Here is a 16,625-nt window from a genome sequence, read left to right as displayed (position 1 = left end):
CTGGGAGTGACGAACAAACAGGCACAGAGCACAGTTCTCACCGGCTCCGGCTTCTGGGCAAAGGCCAAGTTTCACATTTCTTTTTACAGGTTTATTTGCTAATCGCCCATCCTGTGCCAAGGAGGCCGTGACGCCGGGTTTGTAATCAGGGCCCGAGCAGAGCTCCTGCAATGCCTGGCTGCCTTCTCCCACCGCCTCTGAGCAGGGGCTGCAGACACACTCAGGCCACCTGCAGCACCTTAACTCGTTTTCATTAAATTGCTAATTAAGCTGCAAAAGAATCCAGTAGAAACTGAGAGGGAAGTCAAATAAAGCAACATAGCTATTAGGAGAAGGGTGCGAACAAAACCCATGGCTGGAGGAGATGCCTAACATCCCCATCTCAATGGTGACCCTTCTTTTCCAAGGAGGGAAACTGAGGCACGGAGTCATAGAATTGTAGAAACAGAGAATTGTTTGGGTTGGATTGGAAAGGATCCGAGAGCCCATCCAGTTCCACCCCTGCCATGGGTAGGGACACCTTCCACTGGATCAGGAGCTCCAAACTCCATCCAACCTGGCCTTGAACCCATCTAGGGAGGGGGCAGCCACCACCGCTCTGGGCAACTTGGGCCTCCTCACCCTCAAAGGACAATATTTCTTCCTAAGATCTCATCTAAGATATTCTAATCATAGAATAGTTTGGGTTGGAAGGGACCTTAAAGATCATCCAGTTCCAACCCCCCTGCCAAGCTTGCACTGGAAGCTGAAGATTTTGGCACCCAGGGCTCAGCACCGGGAATTTTTTTTGCAAGACGGATGGTGGGTGGAAAAGAAGGAAGCTGAGAAAGGTTTCCATGTCAGAACTGCCTGGTCAGAGCAACCCAGCAGGGCGATGCTCAGCTGAGCAGGCAAAACCTCTTGCAGATGTTGGGAAGCGGTGGCACGGCCGGGGGTCTCGCTGCCCACCTCACAGCCACCGCGGCGCCTGCACAGCGCGGGATTGAAGCGCTTTATTTGCGTTATGCCTGACGTGCCCCAACACAGGGCTGGGAAGAGCCTTGAGGGGGAAAAAAAAGAAACCACAAAGAAAAGCAAATAATTGAGAGGTGCCAGGCATCTCTCGGAGGGCTGAGCCCCGGTGCAACGCTGACAGCCGAGCCGGGCGTCCCTCGCCGCACGGACAGGCTCCTAAGTGGATTTTGGCACTTCCAAAAAGCCATTTGGACCTGTCTCCAGGAGAAGGGTCCTGTCTCCACACTGAAAAGCCCCGGATCGACCTGCGTGCACAAGGTAGGGCAGGGTCCGGCCACAGGATACGGGGACGGCAACAGCACATGAAAATCCCCTTAAACCTCTTGCTGCTGCTGCAGGGAAACAGCAACAGCCTGTTGTTTTTACCTCCCTCGCGGTGATAGCTATCAAGAAGGCAGACCGCTACTTTTCCGGCCATTAAAACAAGCGCCTGGATATCCTGATAGGATTTGCATGGAGCAGGGCTGAGTCTAGACCAGACCTTCGGCTGGAAAAGTGATTCTACACCCACCCATGTCCAAGCAGGGAGACGGAGCGGCTGCTGGGACACCAGCTGCCCTGCGGCTGCTTCCAGCTCTTCCCATCCCACCGTTGGTGTAAATCTGAAGATGTCTGGGAGCAGGATGCTGCATGAATCTGTTGGATGGCTTGTTAATCAGCCCTGTATACAAATTAGCAACTGCTCCCACCAAAAGGCAGGTCGCTGCCTGGGGGAAGGGCGGCCCAGAGGGGCTGGGAAGGTCCAGATTGGATATTAGGAAAAATTTCTTCACCAAAAAGGTTCTCAGGCACTGCCAGAGGCTGCCCAGGGAGGTGGTTGAATCCTCATCCCTGGAGGTATTCAAAAGACAGGCAGATGGAGTGTTTGGGTTTAGTAGTGGACAGGTACAGTTGGGCTTGATGATCTCAAAGATCTTTTCCAATCTAGTGATTCTATGATTCTACGAAGGGTGCTTGCAGGGGATCCCACTGCAGGATGTTAAAGCCAACCTCAGAAAGGGGTAGAGGCACAAGACAAAGTGGAGAACCAATATTTTAAGACGGCCTAGAATTATAGTTGCTGGGATGAAAGGAACACCTGCCCTAAACCAAATTTCAAATCACAGAATCATAGGATAGTTTGGGTTGGAAGGAACCTTAAAGATCATCTAGTTCCAGCCCCTGTGAGATGGGCAGGGACACTGGATCAACAATCCAACAATGCAATGACTACTTTGGGGAAAATTCTCAGTGTACAGCTCCATGCACCAGGCACTCAAATCCAACCGGGATGCTCCTTGGGACACAACCCTTCCTCTGCATTTTGCAGCGTGCTCAGCACACATGGGAGTCAGGCAGAAACCCAGAATTTCCCAGGTCGATGCAGCACAGGGCAGAGATGGGATCCCCGCCCCAGCTTCCATCGACTCATCCTCTTTTCCTCCTGGATCTGGTTGCTCCTGCCTAGGGCTGCCCCTCACGCAAAGGGGAAATAACGAGCATAGCCCCAAGCACTAGAGGAGATGACAGGGCCAAAAACGTGACGGTCAAGGACAGATCAGGATTTACTGCCTCTCTCCCTAAGCCCTGCCTGCCTCGTAAATGGGTGGCTTAATCCCCCGGCTCTCTCTGAGGTGCAGTGAGGCACAACAGATGTAATTAACGCTGAGCGCTAACAGGCTTGCCTTGAAATGTTTGCCTGTTGCAACTGCCCCCGCATCTGTCTCCTCCTGCCCCTGGCTCCTGTTGGGTAGCCACCCATCTGACAGCATCCCTAGGGATGAGTTTTGGGATGGTTGGACCCACGTGTGCAGAGGATGGTTCCCAGCCAACCCTGCTCCTTAGGGCTGGGCTAAGGGGTCCCAAGGACCATCCCATTGTGGAGGCGGTTGCAATAAATGCATAGATGCTCCCAGAGGCAAACAGAGGAGAGTCTGAGCTTTGGCCAAGCCACAGCAACAAGTCCATAGAGGCTGTCCAAGATCCCTCCAGGCTCCTCTGCAAAGGACAAGCAGAACCTCCCAGCCCCAGGTGAGCTGGGATGCCCGAGATTGATGCCCGAGACTGATTCCTGAGCATGAATGCTTAGATCCAGCATCGTCCCCAAGGCTGCTCATAGAATCATAGAATCACCAGGTTGGAAAAGACCCATCGGATCATCAAGTCCAACCATTCCTGTCAAATACTTAAACCATGTCCCTCAGCACCTCATCCACCCGTCCCTTAAACCCCTCCAGGGAAGGGGACTCAACCCCCTCCCTGGGCAGCCTCTGCCACTGCCCAGTGACCCTTTCTGTGAAATATTTTTTCCTAATGTCCAGACTGAACCTCCCCTGGTGGAGCTTGAGGCCATTCCCTCTCGTCCTGTCCCCTGTCCCTTGGCAGAAGAGCCCAGCTCCCTCCTCTCCACAACCTCCTTTCAGGGAGTTGGAGAGAGCAATGAGGTCTCCCCTCAGTCTCCTCTTCTCCAGGCTAAACACCCCCAGCTCCCTCAGCCGCTCCTCATGGCAATGATGGAGCTTCCCCAGCCCCAGTCTCACCTCGAAATTTCTTGGGTGGGTTGTCCAGGTCACCAGCAGCCGGCTCCACCACGCACCGATCATCCACCAGCCTGCACGGGGACAAAAACAGGGTGTCAGCAGCAACGAGGTGACAGCGAGGCCCGAGCGAGCGGAACGGCTTCACCACAAACCACAGCGCAGCGAGGGCAGACGCCCCACCATCACCTGGCCCAAAGCAACAACATCAAAAGCTGCAGCTCCTGGTTCCCACTCATTTGCACTCAATAAATATTTAGCACAACAACACTCAGCTCCTGCAGCAAGCAATATGCTTGCTCGGAACATGGTGGCCCTCGTTTGCCACCTTGCCATGTTTTCTCAGGCATTTCTACAGGCCTGATGAGGAACGGCTGAGAGAGCTGGGGGTGTTTAGCCTGGAGAAGAGGAGGCTGAGGGGAGACCTCATTGCTCTCTGCAACTCCCTGAAAGGAGGTTGTGGAGAGGAGGGAGCTGGGCTCTTCTCCCAAGGGACAGGGGACAGGATGAGAGGGAATGGCCTCAAGCTCCACCAGGGGAGGTTCAGGTTGGACATTAGGAAAAATTTTTCATGGAAAGGGTCATTGGGCCCTGGCAGAGGCTGCCCAGGGAGGGGGTTGAGTCCCCTTCCCTGGAGGGGTTTAAGGGATGGGTGGATGAGGTGTTGAGGGACATGGTTTAGTGATTGATGGGAATGGTTGGACTCGATGATCCGGTGGGTCTTTTCCAACCTGGTGATTCTATGATTTTTCATCCCAGTTCCTTGGGTCGAACAGCAGCAGATACAAAACAATAGCAAAGAAACACAGTGCTTCGTGTCAGTCACACTCCCAGGGCCTTTGCTCAGGGAGGCATGTGGGCAGCTGTGATGGAGCATCCTGCTGGAGCACAACCTTCCTTCCCAGCTGAGCCAAATCCATCCCTGGTGCAGGGAGCTGCCTGTCACGTTATATCACTGTTAACCTAGTAAAAATAGGACCAGTTTGACTTTCATTCAATGGTTCTCCTCTCCTGGGAGGTCTGGCACACAGAGGGTGTAGCTGCTGTGGATGGAGGCAGCAGGGCCCCCTGAAACCGGTTATTAATTATTATCTGATCAGAGGTGCTGGCTCTGCCCATCACGTGCAACAGGCTTTGTGTCTCCTCCCTGCCCACCTCCTTGTTTTCCATGCTTTACAGGTTTGGCCTTGGGTGCTGAGGACTGGTTTGGGGATGGATGGGATCACAGAAACACAAGGTTGGAGGAGACCTTCAGGATCATTGAGTCCAACCATTCCTATCAACCACTAACCCATGTCCCTCAGCACCTCATCCACCCGTCCCTTAAACCCCTCCAGGGAAGGGGACTCAACCCCCTCCCTGGGCAGCCTCTGCCAGGGACCAATGACCCTTTCAGGGAAAAACTTTTTCCTGATGTCCAGCCTGAACCTCCCCTGGTGGAGCTTGAGGCCATTCCCTCTCGTCCTGTCCCCTGTCCCTTGGGAGAAGAGCCCAGCTCCCTCCCCTCCACAACCTCCTTTCAGGGAGTTGGAGAGAGCAATGAGGTCTCCCCTCAGCCTCCTCTTCTCCAGGCTAAACACCCCAGTTCCCTCAGCTGCTCCTCATAAGACTTGCTCTCCAGCCCCCTCACCAGCTTCGTTGCTCTTCTCTGGACTCACTCCAGAGCCTCAACATCCTTCTTGTGGTGAGGGGCCCAGAGCTGAACACAGGATTCGAGGTGCATTTGACTATGTGACGGACTGAGGCAAATGGCTCAGCAGTGATCACATAAAAATGAGATTGCATTATGTGTCCATGTGGTTTACACATTTCTCCACATTTTCTTTTCAAAATGACCAAGACCAGAGAAGTATAAACTGGTTCAACCCCCCAAAAGCCAAGGGAAGAGCATCACCCTAGGGGCTCACGGCGTCGCAGACACCGGAGCTCGGAGCTCGTCTGCACCAGCCCCGCGAGGCTTTCAAGGGAACCCAGTGCTCCAGCGAGACAGGCTGTACCCGCTCACCCGCTTGCTCCCAACCCCTGGGAAGTGATGCAGCAAGAGAATCTACGCTCCTGCCCTAGGCGAGGAAATGAGAAGCGTGTCCCCACCTGCGGAGGCTGAATTCATGCAGCCAGTGAGTGGATCAGGAATGCACCCACGGCATCATCCCAGCAGGGAGCATCCATCGTGGGGACGGCTCTGTCTCTGGGACAGGAGGGAAGATGCAGCCTGGAGAAATGAGCTACGTGCACATGGCGTGGCAGCAAAGGGCCCAGAGGAGCTCATGCCAACCCCTCCGCTCCCCAAGAGACTCTCGATCCCCTCAACAAACCCAACAGCCAAAACCTTGCTGGGGATGGACATGCTGTGTTGCAAAGAGAGACAGATATTACGTTTGCAGAGCCAGCCTCCTTCCCCCAGCCCAGCCGCTCTCCGGAGGAGGGGAAAATTCCTTTCAATAGCTCGGTAGAGAGGAATTTGGCCTCCGCGTTGATGGATTGGGACCCCAGGGAACACAGCGCTGCTACGTCCTTGGCAGCAGAGGTGCGAGCTGGCAGGGTGCTCTCAACACCCAGCTCTGCTCCTGCCTCCAGCTCCCTGCTCTCTTTAGAGCTCCCCAGGGTTGGGGGAGATTAACCTTAGGTTTCAAACAGACAGAAAAGTGATTTCTTTAACAATTTTTTTTTTTTTTTTTTGGTGGCTGCAGAAGCTTAAAAACAATTAGCAGAGACCTAGAAGGCTGTAAAACAACCCACGAGGCTTCAGAAAACACACAGCGAGCTGTTTGCCACACAGGGTTGCCTCGACTTTGCAAACGCCCGTGATCGGCAGCACAGGGGGCTTTGGGGTCCCAACCAGCAGCTGCCCAAACACAAAGCCTTGTCCATGGCCTGTGAGAGCAGGGAAGGAGTTGGGCATGTTCCCAAACTCCTGAGGGGCAGGGAGAGAGGTGGAAGGTGAAAATGAGAGCGGAGCAGAAGCAGCTGCCAACAGGGGCTGTACCACACATCTCACCCCGTGGAAGATCTGCAAAGCCTCAGCCCAGCCCCGATGCCACGTGTAGGTGGTTTTGGGTTCTATTAGTATGGGGGACAGGGAGGAATAAACACCTCCAATGCATCGGGGAGTGAAGACCATGAAAGGCTGAGCCCTGGTTGACCCATAAGTCAAGCTCAACCCTCGGGCACACAGTCAGTTCCCCCCAGTGCCTACAAAAGCAGAGGTTTTGATTCATCTGTGCACTTAAGAAAATAAAACCCTTCCATCACTGCGGCTCAGGGTCTCTGAGGAAGCATCAGACTTGCATGGCCCATTTTCAGTGCCGAAATAAGCAGCACCTCTGCCTGCAGCATTTTCCTGCCTTCTCCATGCCTGGTGTTAGGGCTCCACCAGGCAGGATTAGGGATACTGGCTTGCCAGGCTGCGAGTCTTAATTAGTTAATGATCTCAAGGCAGTTTCAGCATCTTTAATCCTACGATTACCCGCTCCGGAGGAATGCAAAGTGTTATTTTTATTAACCTGATACTCCAGACTAACATTCTTCAGTTCAAAATTGGTTAAAATAAAAGGATGCTGACAGGATGGACACAAGTCACCTGGCTGACTGCTGGGACCGGGATGGATTTCCACTAATACCTGGAATTATCACGGTGGGATGGGGCAAAGAGGAGCTCCCTCTGCTATTAGAGAAGCAGGGATGCACGCACGGAGCTGCAGGGAGGATGTGAAGCACACAGCGAGCGGCTTTCATTCCTCAGGTGTTAATGAGAAAACAGGCTGTTGCCATCCAAGCACCTGGAGGAAGTACCTGGGTGAAGCAGCAGGTTGGATGCGCTGATGAAAACTTCACGCTTTGTCTTTTCAAATTACCCCTAGGGAGCACAAGGAGCCAGATCCTGAGCATCCACGAGCCTGCTGCCCGCAGCCCAGCAAAACCAGCAAGCATCTGGTTAGTTTTAAGCCCTGCAAGTCATTGCAGTGGTTCCAGTGGGGCTGGCTGCGTGCTTCATAAAAAAAATATTGAGCACAAAGTGATTCCTTGGCCCGGGGCCGGCACGCTTGGCCTCGCACAAGGCAGAGCCTTTGCTGGAGGTCAGGGGAAAAGCAGCTCATCCAGCGCTGCAAACCTCAGCAGTCGGACACCCCGAGCCTCTGCAGGGCCAGCTGGGGCTGACGTGGAGGCACTGGTCCTGCAACACGAACCTGAGCTGGAGAAGAGGAGAGAGTCTTCCCTGACTACGGTGCCCGCAATGCCTAGGGCAGCTCCAGCATGTCATGGGCCAGGGGGCACAGAGAAGGAGTTGTCCGAAAGAACGGGAGTCCCAACTCAGCCAGGAGCACCCCGCTGCAAAGCCCACCAACCCCTGGGGGTGAGGAAGAGGATGATGATGAGGAGAGCTCACTGTTGGGCACAGGTCTTGGGGTGCAGGATGGCACTGAGGCCACGGAGAGCAATGAAAATAAAGGGAACGAATGCAAGGCAGCCACAACAATGCAGTTTTTCCCTGTTGTCCCAGTGCCAGGAGGAGGAGGAGGAAGGTGCTTTTGGCCTCCTGTGCTTTTCCTCCCTGCAGAGACAAGTTCATCCTGACCCAACAGAGCCGGAGTTACCGTTTAACCAGCTGTGTTTCCCTGAAATGCTCCACCCTGCAAATCCACCTGCAATCACAATTACAGCTATCAGAGGTATTATTTCACCCTAAACAGCCAACCAACTGCCATCCAGGCAGGTTTCCCACCTGCCCTTCCCATCTGCAACCCGTGCGCCTGCCTCCCCAAGCGGTCAGCAGGTCCTGGGAGTCCCCAGGGATGGGGCAGCACACGCACCCGGCAAGGGCAGGTGCCTACACTGCATTTCTACTTCTCTACAGCACTGGGAATTTGGTGCTGGCTGGTCAGGGACACAAGATAAGATGGGGACGTTCAGGATAGCAGCATCTCCCAGGGCTCACGGCATCACCCCATCCATCGCCCTGGAGCAAGAACCAAGTCAAGGTCTCCTTTCTCTGCTTGGCCACTGGTTTGCAGCCCCAGAGAGCTGCTCATGTCAGTGACTGTTCCTTCCGTTTCAGAACTGGTCCTAAAAGTTCCCGGTCCCCAAGCACAGACCTCCCAGGAGTTCCCAGCGATAGAACCTAAGCAGCAAAGCAGCTGCACATGCAGCCAACACACAAGCTCCCTACGGTGAGGCACCATGCCCTGGCAAAGCCACCGCTCAGCTCCAACCCACATCCCTGACCCGCACAGCTGCTTTCATCCCAAACAGTTTCAAGCTGCCATTTCCTCAGACACCTTTAATTTGCAGCAGCAAAGCCACAGCAGTGAAGTCAGGCAGCCCTGCGGAGCCTTTCCCCACCTCCTAGCCGGGAGCAGCATTGAGTCAAGAGGGAAGACCAAGCCATCCTTGGATCCCTGCATCCCACAAACTTCTCCTGAGCACCTTCCCATGTCCTCAAACACATTTTTGGCGTCTTCAATACATCCCAGCCCATGCCTCTATCTCCCCCAAGGGACTCTGTCGGTCCCAGGGTGCCAAGCAGCAGCGCCAAGGGATGCAACCAGCAGCGTGGGTGCCTTCTGCCCCGTTCCCTCAACACCTCAGGGTGCTGCTGCTGGATGGTGGCTCGGTCTCACGCTGCCCTCCCGTAGGACTGAAGTAACCTCCTCCTTTTTGGCCATCTTTAGCTTTTTAACTAGTTTGGGTATTTTGGCTCAGTGTTCTCCCACCTAGCCCAGCGCTTGAGCACACAGGCAGGCTCCCCACCCTTCGTCGGGATGTTTTTCCTCCTGAAAAGCAAACACCCACTGCAAAGAGGACGTGCAGAAGAAGTGTTTGTGCTCACCTTGTCCACCCGTCCCTTAAACCCCTCCAGGGAAGGGGACTCAACCCCCTCCCTGGGCAGCCTCTGCCACTGCCCAATGACCCTTTCCATGAAATATTTCTTCCTAATGTCCAGCCTGAACCTCCCCTGGTGGAGCTTGAGGCCATTCCCTCTCGTCCTGTCCCCTGTCACTTGGGAGAAGAGCCCAGCTCCCTCCTCTCCACAACCTCCTTTCAGGGAGTTGCGGAGAGCAATGAGGTCTCCCCTCAGCCTCCTCTTCTCCAGGCTAAACACCCCCAGCTCTCTCAGCCGCTCCTCTTGTTCTCCAGCCCCCTCACCAGCTTCGTTGCTCTTCTCTGGACTCGCTCCAGAGCCTCAACATCCTTCTTGTGGTGAGGGGCCCACAACTGAACACAGGATTCGAGGAGCGGTCTCACCAGTGCCAAGTCCACAGGGAGAAGAACCTCCCTGGCCCTGCTGGCCACGCCGTGTCTGATCCAAGCCAAGATGCCATTGGCCTTCTTGGCCACCTGGGCCCCTGCTGGCTCACGGTCAGTCGCTGTCAACCAACACCCCCAGGTCCTCCTCCTCCAGGCAGCTTTCCAGCCTTGGGGTCCATCCCTTCAAGTGATACTTGGGGTCAGCACCTGGAGACACTCTGCACCATCCAGTATAAACAGACAATCCCACTACAGACCTTCAGCAATCCCACAGCTATAACCAGCCCCTTCCGCAAGGAAGGATGGAGGAAGAGCTTCTGGCAGGGTTCTCAGCCGGGCACCCAGCACCCAGCGTGGGGCTGGCAGAGTTATTTGCCATGCAAATCAGCTAAATAAGGTCCCAAGCTGTGGCAGGAGGGCTAGGGAAGCACTCTCGGTGAGTCACCCGCCCCTTATCGCAAGAGTGATTTAAGGTGTGGTTGGGTCTCCCAGATTGTGGGGCACAAGGCAAAAAAATTCAGAGGGTGGGAAACAACCCAGATGAAGCAAAACCTTGGGAAAGTGGGGCTGCCCAGCAAAAGCCATGCTGGGGCCTGGGAGAAGAGGCTCTCCAAACAAACCCTGCTTTTCAGCTGCTTAGGTCTAGAGAAGCACCCTGCAAAAAGAGGGACCTGGAGTCCAGAGCTGCAAAGGGATCAGAGCTCCAAAGAGTCTAAACGTCTCTTAATTCAGCTCCTGGTGAGCTGTTGGCATGTGCAGTGTGGGCTAATAACCAGCACTGGGGCATGGCAGAGCCTCCTCTGGACCCAATTTCACTGGAGGGACACTCGGTACTGAGCCTGCAGCCCCACGAGCCACCTCTGGCACTGGAAGAACAGCCCAGCTACAAGGAGATCTTTCCAAAAACGACCTCGGGGACATCCTTCTATCTGCTCAGGGAGGGCTGGGCATGGCCAAGGTGCATCCTGCACATGCAAGACCTTCTGCCCAACACCACGGAGCTGCATGCACGAGGATTTTCACAGACACAGAATCACCAGGTTGGAAGAGACCCACCGGATCGAGTCCAACCATTCCTATCAATCACTAAACCATGTCCCTCAGCGCCTCGTCCACCCGTCCCTTAAACCCCATCAGGGAAGGGGACTCAACCCACTCCCTGGGCAGCCTCTGCCACTGCCCAATGACCCTTTCCATAAAAAATTCTTTCCTAATGTCCAGCCTGAACCTCCCCTGGTGGAGCTTGAGGCCATTCCCTCTGGATTTTGTGCCCAGCAGCCCATTTTGAGACAGGATCCTGCAGCCAGGTGGAAGAAGGTTTTGGTGGGCACTATCCTGGAGGCTGTATGTGCCCAGCGGTGGGTTCGAAACACGTGTAGGCGAAGGTGCGCACAGCTCCGGTTATACGTAGGCATGTGGGAACAAGTGCATTCATCGCAGATTATAGAGCCGGGCAGCTCCTGCCCCAGGAATCCCATCCAAGTCAGCATTCCTGGCTGAGCTCAGCCTCTCCTCCACACAGCACGGGGCAGGAGGACTGGCACAGACCCACGTCCACCCGCCTGGGGCTGCGTGCAAGGTTTGGGTGCCGGCTTTAGGGTAAGGAAGAAACCCACCCATGCCCTGAGGCATCGAGCAGCCCCACCAGAGCCCTCCCTGTGCTGTTCCCCAGCTGGATGAAGAAGGGCATCTCTGACAGTCTTGGCCTGGCTTTGCTTGGATGCTGATTTACCAGCACCGTGAGCTTGAGTGGAGAACACTGGGGACAAGGGCAGGTCCCCAAGCTCTCTGCTTTTCTCCTATCAAGCTCTGAGATCCCCTTGCCCACACTGACGTGCCCAGGGGGCTGCAAGGACTTGGTTGAGCCTGGACCTGGCAATGCCCTGGACCCCCCCCGGCCCTGAGCAGCACTTCATAGAATCACCAGGTTGGAAAAGACCCATCAGATCATCGAGTCCAACCATTCCTATCAAACACTAAACCATGTCCCTCAGTGCCTCATCCACCCGTCCCTTAAACCCCTCCAGGGAAGGGGACTCAACCCCCTCCCTGGGCAGCCTCTGCCAGTGCCCAATGATCCTTTCCATGAGAAATTTTTTCCTAATGTTCAGCCTTGGTGACCCTGCAGTGATTCCTGCTGACCACCACACATGTGGAACCTTGGAGGGGGGCAGTGAGAGCCACTGCTGCCTGTCCCAGGGGCCAGCGGTCTCCTGCCACACCAAACACGGCTGCGAGCACTTCATCCCCCTGTGTCCCTGGAGGGATCCCAGCTGCCCAAGCCACACACAGAGCCCCTTCCCGAGTCCACCAACACCTCTTGCTGCTTAAGCCCATTTCATCTCCTCCTAGTCCCCAGTGGGGGGAGTGAAAACAGTTTCTGGCTGTGGCTGGCAGAGGGGGTGGGCTGCAGGGTCCCATCCTGACCTGAGCAGTGACCAGTGCCTTAGTATTTAGCTTTAAATACTTTAGTATTCACTCCCGAATAAGTCAGGACACCCCGGAGATCCTGGCAGTGCCCTGGGAAGGAGCTCACTGCCTTGCCGCGACGCTGGCACGGGGATGTCACAGCACCAGCACATCGGGGTCCATCCCTGCGTGACCAGAGCTGGAGGAAAGCCTGGAGGCACACAGCACCTCCCCAGCACCTGCACCCATCCTGCCACAGCACCCAGGGCTTGCCAGCCCCTTTTTCCACCAGGCTCAGGCTCAGCATCACTTTCCTTTCCCATCCCATCCCGTCCCATCCCGCTCTCATTTCCAGCTGCTCCCTGAGCAGACGCAGGAACATCACACTCACCCCAAAGTGCTGATGAAACCATTGACGGAGCCCTCGGCGTACAGGGAGACGATGTCCCCGATGTGCAGGAAACTTGACATCTCATTCATGGTTGCTCGCGACTCAGCTCTCGACTCCCGCTTCTTCCCAGAGTCACCTTCCCGTGCCGAAATCCACCATGGGGCGAGTGGAGCTTGGGGAAAAAACCCTTTTCCAGGAGGGGTTCTTATCCCAGTCTTGCAAAGGGGAGCAGGACGGCAGCGAGAGCCCCACGCACAACTTTTACATGGGCTGTGCAAGAGGGGAGCCAGGGGCGTGCAGCGAGGAGGAGGAGGAGGAGGAAAGAGGAGGTGGGGATGAAGCTCAAGGAGAGGTTTGCATGAGATCTGTCCGGCTGTCCGTGTGTCTGTCTCTGCACAGCTCTCTACCTGCAGCCAATGGAGAGCGATCAGGAAGTCTTGCTCGAAAAAAGCATGCAAATAGTTTTTGGCCTGGGAGGAGAAGAAGAAAGAGCCGCCTGGGGAGGAGGAGGAGGAGGAGGTGGGGGGGGGATGCCTGAAATGAAGTCCCACCCTCCTCCTCCCACCCCCAGCCTTGAGGTGCGAAGCCCTCTGCCCTGGAGTGGTGGTCTTAGTGTCCCCCCCTCCATGGACAACTTCTTGGGGTGCTCAGCCCCTGCACCCCAGCACTGAGCCCCCCACCCCAGCAGGGGCTCTCCAGCTCGCTGTCCTCGCTTGGAACAGCCCAGGATGCTGTTTTGGGAGCGGGGGGTGAATGGGGGGCATGAGGTGTCAGTGGGGATCGATGGGGGTGATAGGGTGTCAATGGGGGTCATAGGGCTTTATGGGGGGCATGGGGTGTCAGGGGGTCTATGGGTGCCATGGGGGGGGTCTGTGGGGGCCGTGCAGTGTTGATGAGGTCAATAGAGGCCACGGGGTGTCAGTGGGGGGGATGCAGTGTTAATGGGGGTCACTGGGCTTTATAGGGGGGGCTTGGGGTGTCAGTAGGGGTCATTGGGCTTTATGGGGGTCTATGAGGGCCATGCAGTGTTGACAAGGATTGATGGGGCATGGAAGTCAATAGGGGTCAATGGGGGGTCTGTGGGGGCCATGCAGAGTCAATGAGGTTGATGGGGGGGGGCATGGGGTGATGGGGGTGGCATCTGTGGGGGCTGTGCAGTATTGACGAGGTCAATGGGGGCCACAGGGTGTCAGTGGGGGGCATGCAGTGTCGATAGGGGTCATTGGGCTTTATGGGGACTATGGGGTGCCAGTAGGGGTCTATGGGGGCCACAGGGTGTCAAGGGATGTTTTTCCCTGCATCAACAAAGCAAAACAGGGGATGCAACGGTCCAGCAGCCAGGAGCTGCCCAGCCACCCACCCTCAGCCTTAGCAAAAAGCAAGTGGCCGATGATGCAGTTGGGATGCACCCGTTGCCCCAGCCCCTCCCGCACGTGGCAGAGGGAAACTGAGGCTGCCAGCTCCTGCAACCGGTCCCTGTGCCACCGAGCCCCTCTCCTGCCACCCCAGGACCCCATAGCCCCGGTCCTGCTCCCACCAGTTGAGTCACCCCCCTCCTCACTTGGCTGCAGGACCAAAAACTAGGAGCCACAAGCTCTCTCCCTGTCCCCAACTCCTATACCCAAGAGCTGCCCCTTGGCCAGCGCTTCCCCATCCAGGGGCTGGCACAGGGATGGATCCTGCTCACCTGGAGCAGGGAAAGCCCCAGGTGAGGACGAGGTGGAACAGGACCATGTCCTCAGAGCATCTTCTGGACAGCACAAGTGCCCTAGTTCCTCACTTTAATTAAAACTTGCCTGCTGTAAAAACAATATCGGAAGGGGAATTTAAAAAAAAAAAAAAACAGCATGATGCTTTTCTCATTTATTTCCCTCCTGTCCTCTTTTCTCGCAAACAAACACACAGGTTTCAGGAATAAACCTTGCCCTAAATAGTGATATTTTTTTTTTCCACTAGGAAATGGACAGGTCCCCTGGCAGAACAAAGGGGAAAAAAAATTAGTGCAATTCCTCCGGGGGTAGATGTGAATTGAGGTCCATCAGGATTAGCTGTGTTTTCAGCACAGGACAAATTTAGAAACCTTTATCTCAGGGCAACAGAGGGGGAAAAGAGAAGATCACATGAAAAAAAAAACCAAAAACTTGCTGCTGTTACAAGCAAATGAAGGTTTCACAACAGGAACTCAAAGAAAGCCCCCAAGGAGTCAAAGACCAAAATTTCATGCACAGATCAGGCGCTTTGATCAGAGGCACAAGCAGCATCTCAACGGAGGGGCAGCGTGGTGTGCACATGCTGGTGCTTCCACCAGTCACACCAGCTGGACTGGGCACCACATCTCCCAGCCTGGCCCAAAGCAGGCTCCTCATGTCACTGTCCTCCCTCAGCTCCAGGGATGCACTAAACAAACCAATTGCATTAAACAAACAGGGGTCTGACCTGGTTTCTCCCACGCAGGAGAATGAGGAGCAGCAAGATGAAGCCTCCTGAAGTCTCCTTCCCATCCCAGAAGTCTCCCTCCCCATGCTGGGGTGGTGGACACCACATCCAGCCCATGCTTGGGGCTGAACACCTCACTTGAGGATAGGGAACGCAAATTATTTCATGAGTGCACCTCAGCCTACCCTGTACCCTGGTGGAGGTGGTGACACCACATCGTCAGGTCTCCAAATCCCCCCTGGATGGAACCGGGGTGGATGAAACCCTCCCCACCTCCCAGGCCTGGGAGGGCAATGTGCAGTTCTAGCTCCCCGTGGCTGGGATACAACAGCTCTGTCCCAGCGGTGGGAAAAACAGGGACCCCCCCAGCATCACCCACCCAAGGTTTGCCAGCACCCAGGCAACAACATGACTACGTGGTTTCTAGGAGAATAAAAGTGCCTTTCTGAGTTGCTCTCAACACAGCTACGACCACACTGAACCCCCCCAACCCTTCCACTCTGTACGTCCCGACTCTGTACGGGGCCTCTGGGCTGCTCCCAACCCACAGAGATGTTCTTTGACAGATTTAGACCCCAAAATACCGTGGGGAGCAGGTGAGCGAGCAGCCCCTGGCCATGAGGACGCTCGTAGGTACATGCAGCAGGGTGGCCACCTCGCTGTGCCAGCGCTCGCTCTCCCAAGCCCCAGCGAGATAGAGGAGTTAAAAATAAGTGTGTTTCCTTCCTTACCCCCTACTTTAAGCCACGTGATAAGTAAAAACTGGGAGTTTCTGCCTCCTGGAGATGAAGCGGCTGTGGAGAGGCAGCTGGTGAGTCAGTCCAGCAGCAAGTCATCCCATCCCTAAGGCAGAGCCTCAGTCTCTGGCAGGGATGGAGCCACATTCCTTTCACATGTGGAAATTGCTCCTTTGCAGGCAACTGCTCAGACTCTAGGGCCACCTCCCTTCCCAGGCCCCCAGCCTTGCCCACTCCCCTCTACCTGCACACCCTTTCCATGATGACCTTCAGCTCCAAGCTCTTCCCGACGCAAGAGGTCCAAACCATGCTGCAACCCTCCAACAGGTCAGCCAGGATCGGGGTTGGACAGGAGCCTAAGAGGAGCTTAAATTTGTCCAGATGCTTTGGAAGCGAATGTATCACTGATGGAGAGGATGGTGAGCAAGGATGCTGCCTGGGGCCATAGCTTGGTACCCAAGCAGCATCCCACCACACTGCAGAGCCTCCATCTGGGTCTTGCATAGGTCTCCTCCAGCTTTCCAGCTGGGAACTCAAGGGTGAAGCCACTTGGAAGAAGAAAGGAAAAAAAAAAACCATGAAACTATAGACTTCTTTGTTCGAGGAGGAGGAAGGGAGACACTCGGTCCCTTGTGTGGGAGCAGAGCAGGGAGCAGGAAGGCTCTGCCAAAGGACACGCATAAAAGGGGGATTCTTTGGCCAGGAGGCAGCTTTGCCCCCTCATCACGCTGGCTCTGAGTGTGCCCTGACCCCAGTGCTGCCCACAGACACGATGCAAAAGCTCTCCACGCTCTGTACGGCACTTCTCATGCTGCTCTGCCACCCTCCCAGCCCAGCCAGAGTTGGACCAGGACCAACTCCAGGCTACAGCTATCA

At 55.4% G+C, this 16,625-nt stretch overlaps 1 protein-coding gene across 1 annotated transcript in view; it reads right to left on the bottom strand.

Moving 5' to 3' along the window:
• The window catches only part of ITPR3 (inositol 1,4,5-trisphosphate receptor type 3), a 48,410-nt gene extending 35,403 nt beyond the window's left edge, over window positions 1-13,007 (bottom strand). Inside the window, exons 1-2 of the mRNA XM_069875937.1 lie at window positions 12,577-13,007; window positions 3,534-3,604 (exon numbers count right to left, since the gene is read on the bottom strand). Of these exons, the coding sequence (XP_069732038.1) occupies window positions 3,534-3,604; window positions 12,577-12,665 (160 nt within the window). The 5' untranslated portion in view covers window positions 12,666-13,007. The remainder of the gene's footprint in view (window positions 1-3,533; window positions 3,605-12,576) is intronic.
• Window positions 13,008-16,625: the final 3,618 nt, after the last annotated feature.

This window comes from Phaenicophaeus curvirostris, chromosome 24 (assembly GCF_032191515.1).
Source record: "Phaenicophaeus curvirostris isolate KB17595 chromosome 24, BPBGC_Pcur_1.0, whole genome shotgun sequence".
NCBI lineage: Eukaryota > Metazoa > Chordata > Aves > Cuculiformes > Cuculidae > Phaenicophaeus > Phaenicophaeus curvirostris.
Note: the sequence above shows the minus strand (reverse complement) of the source record. Positions and strands in the feature narration are given on the sequence as shown.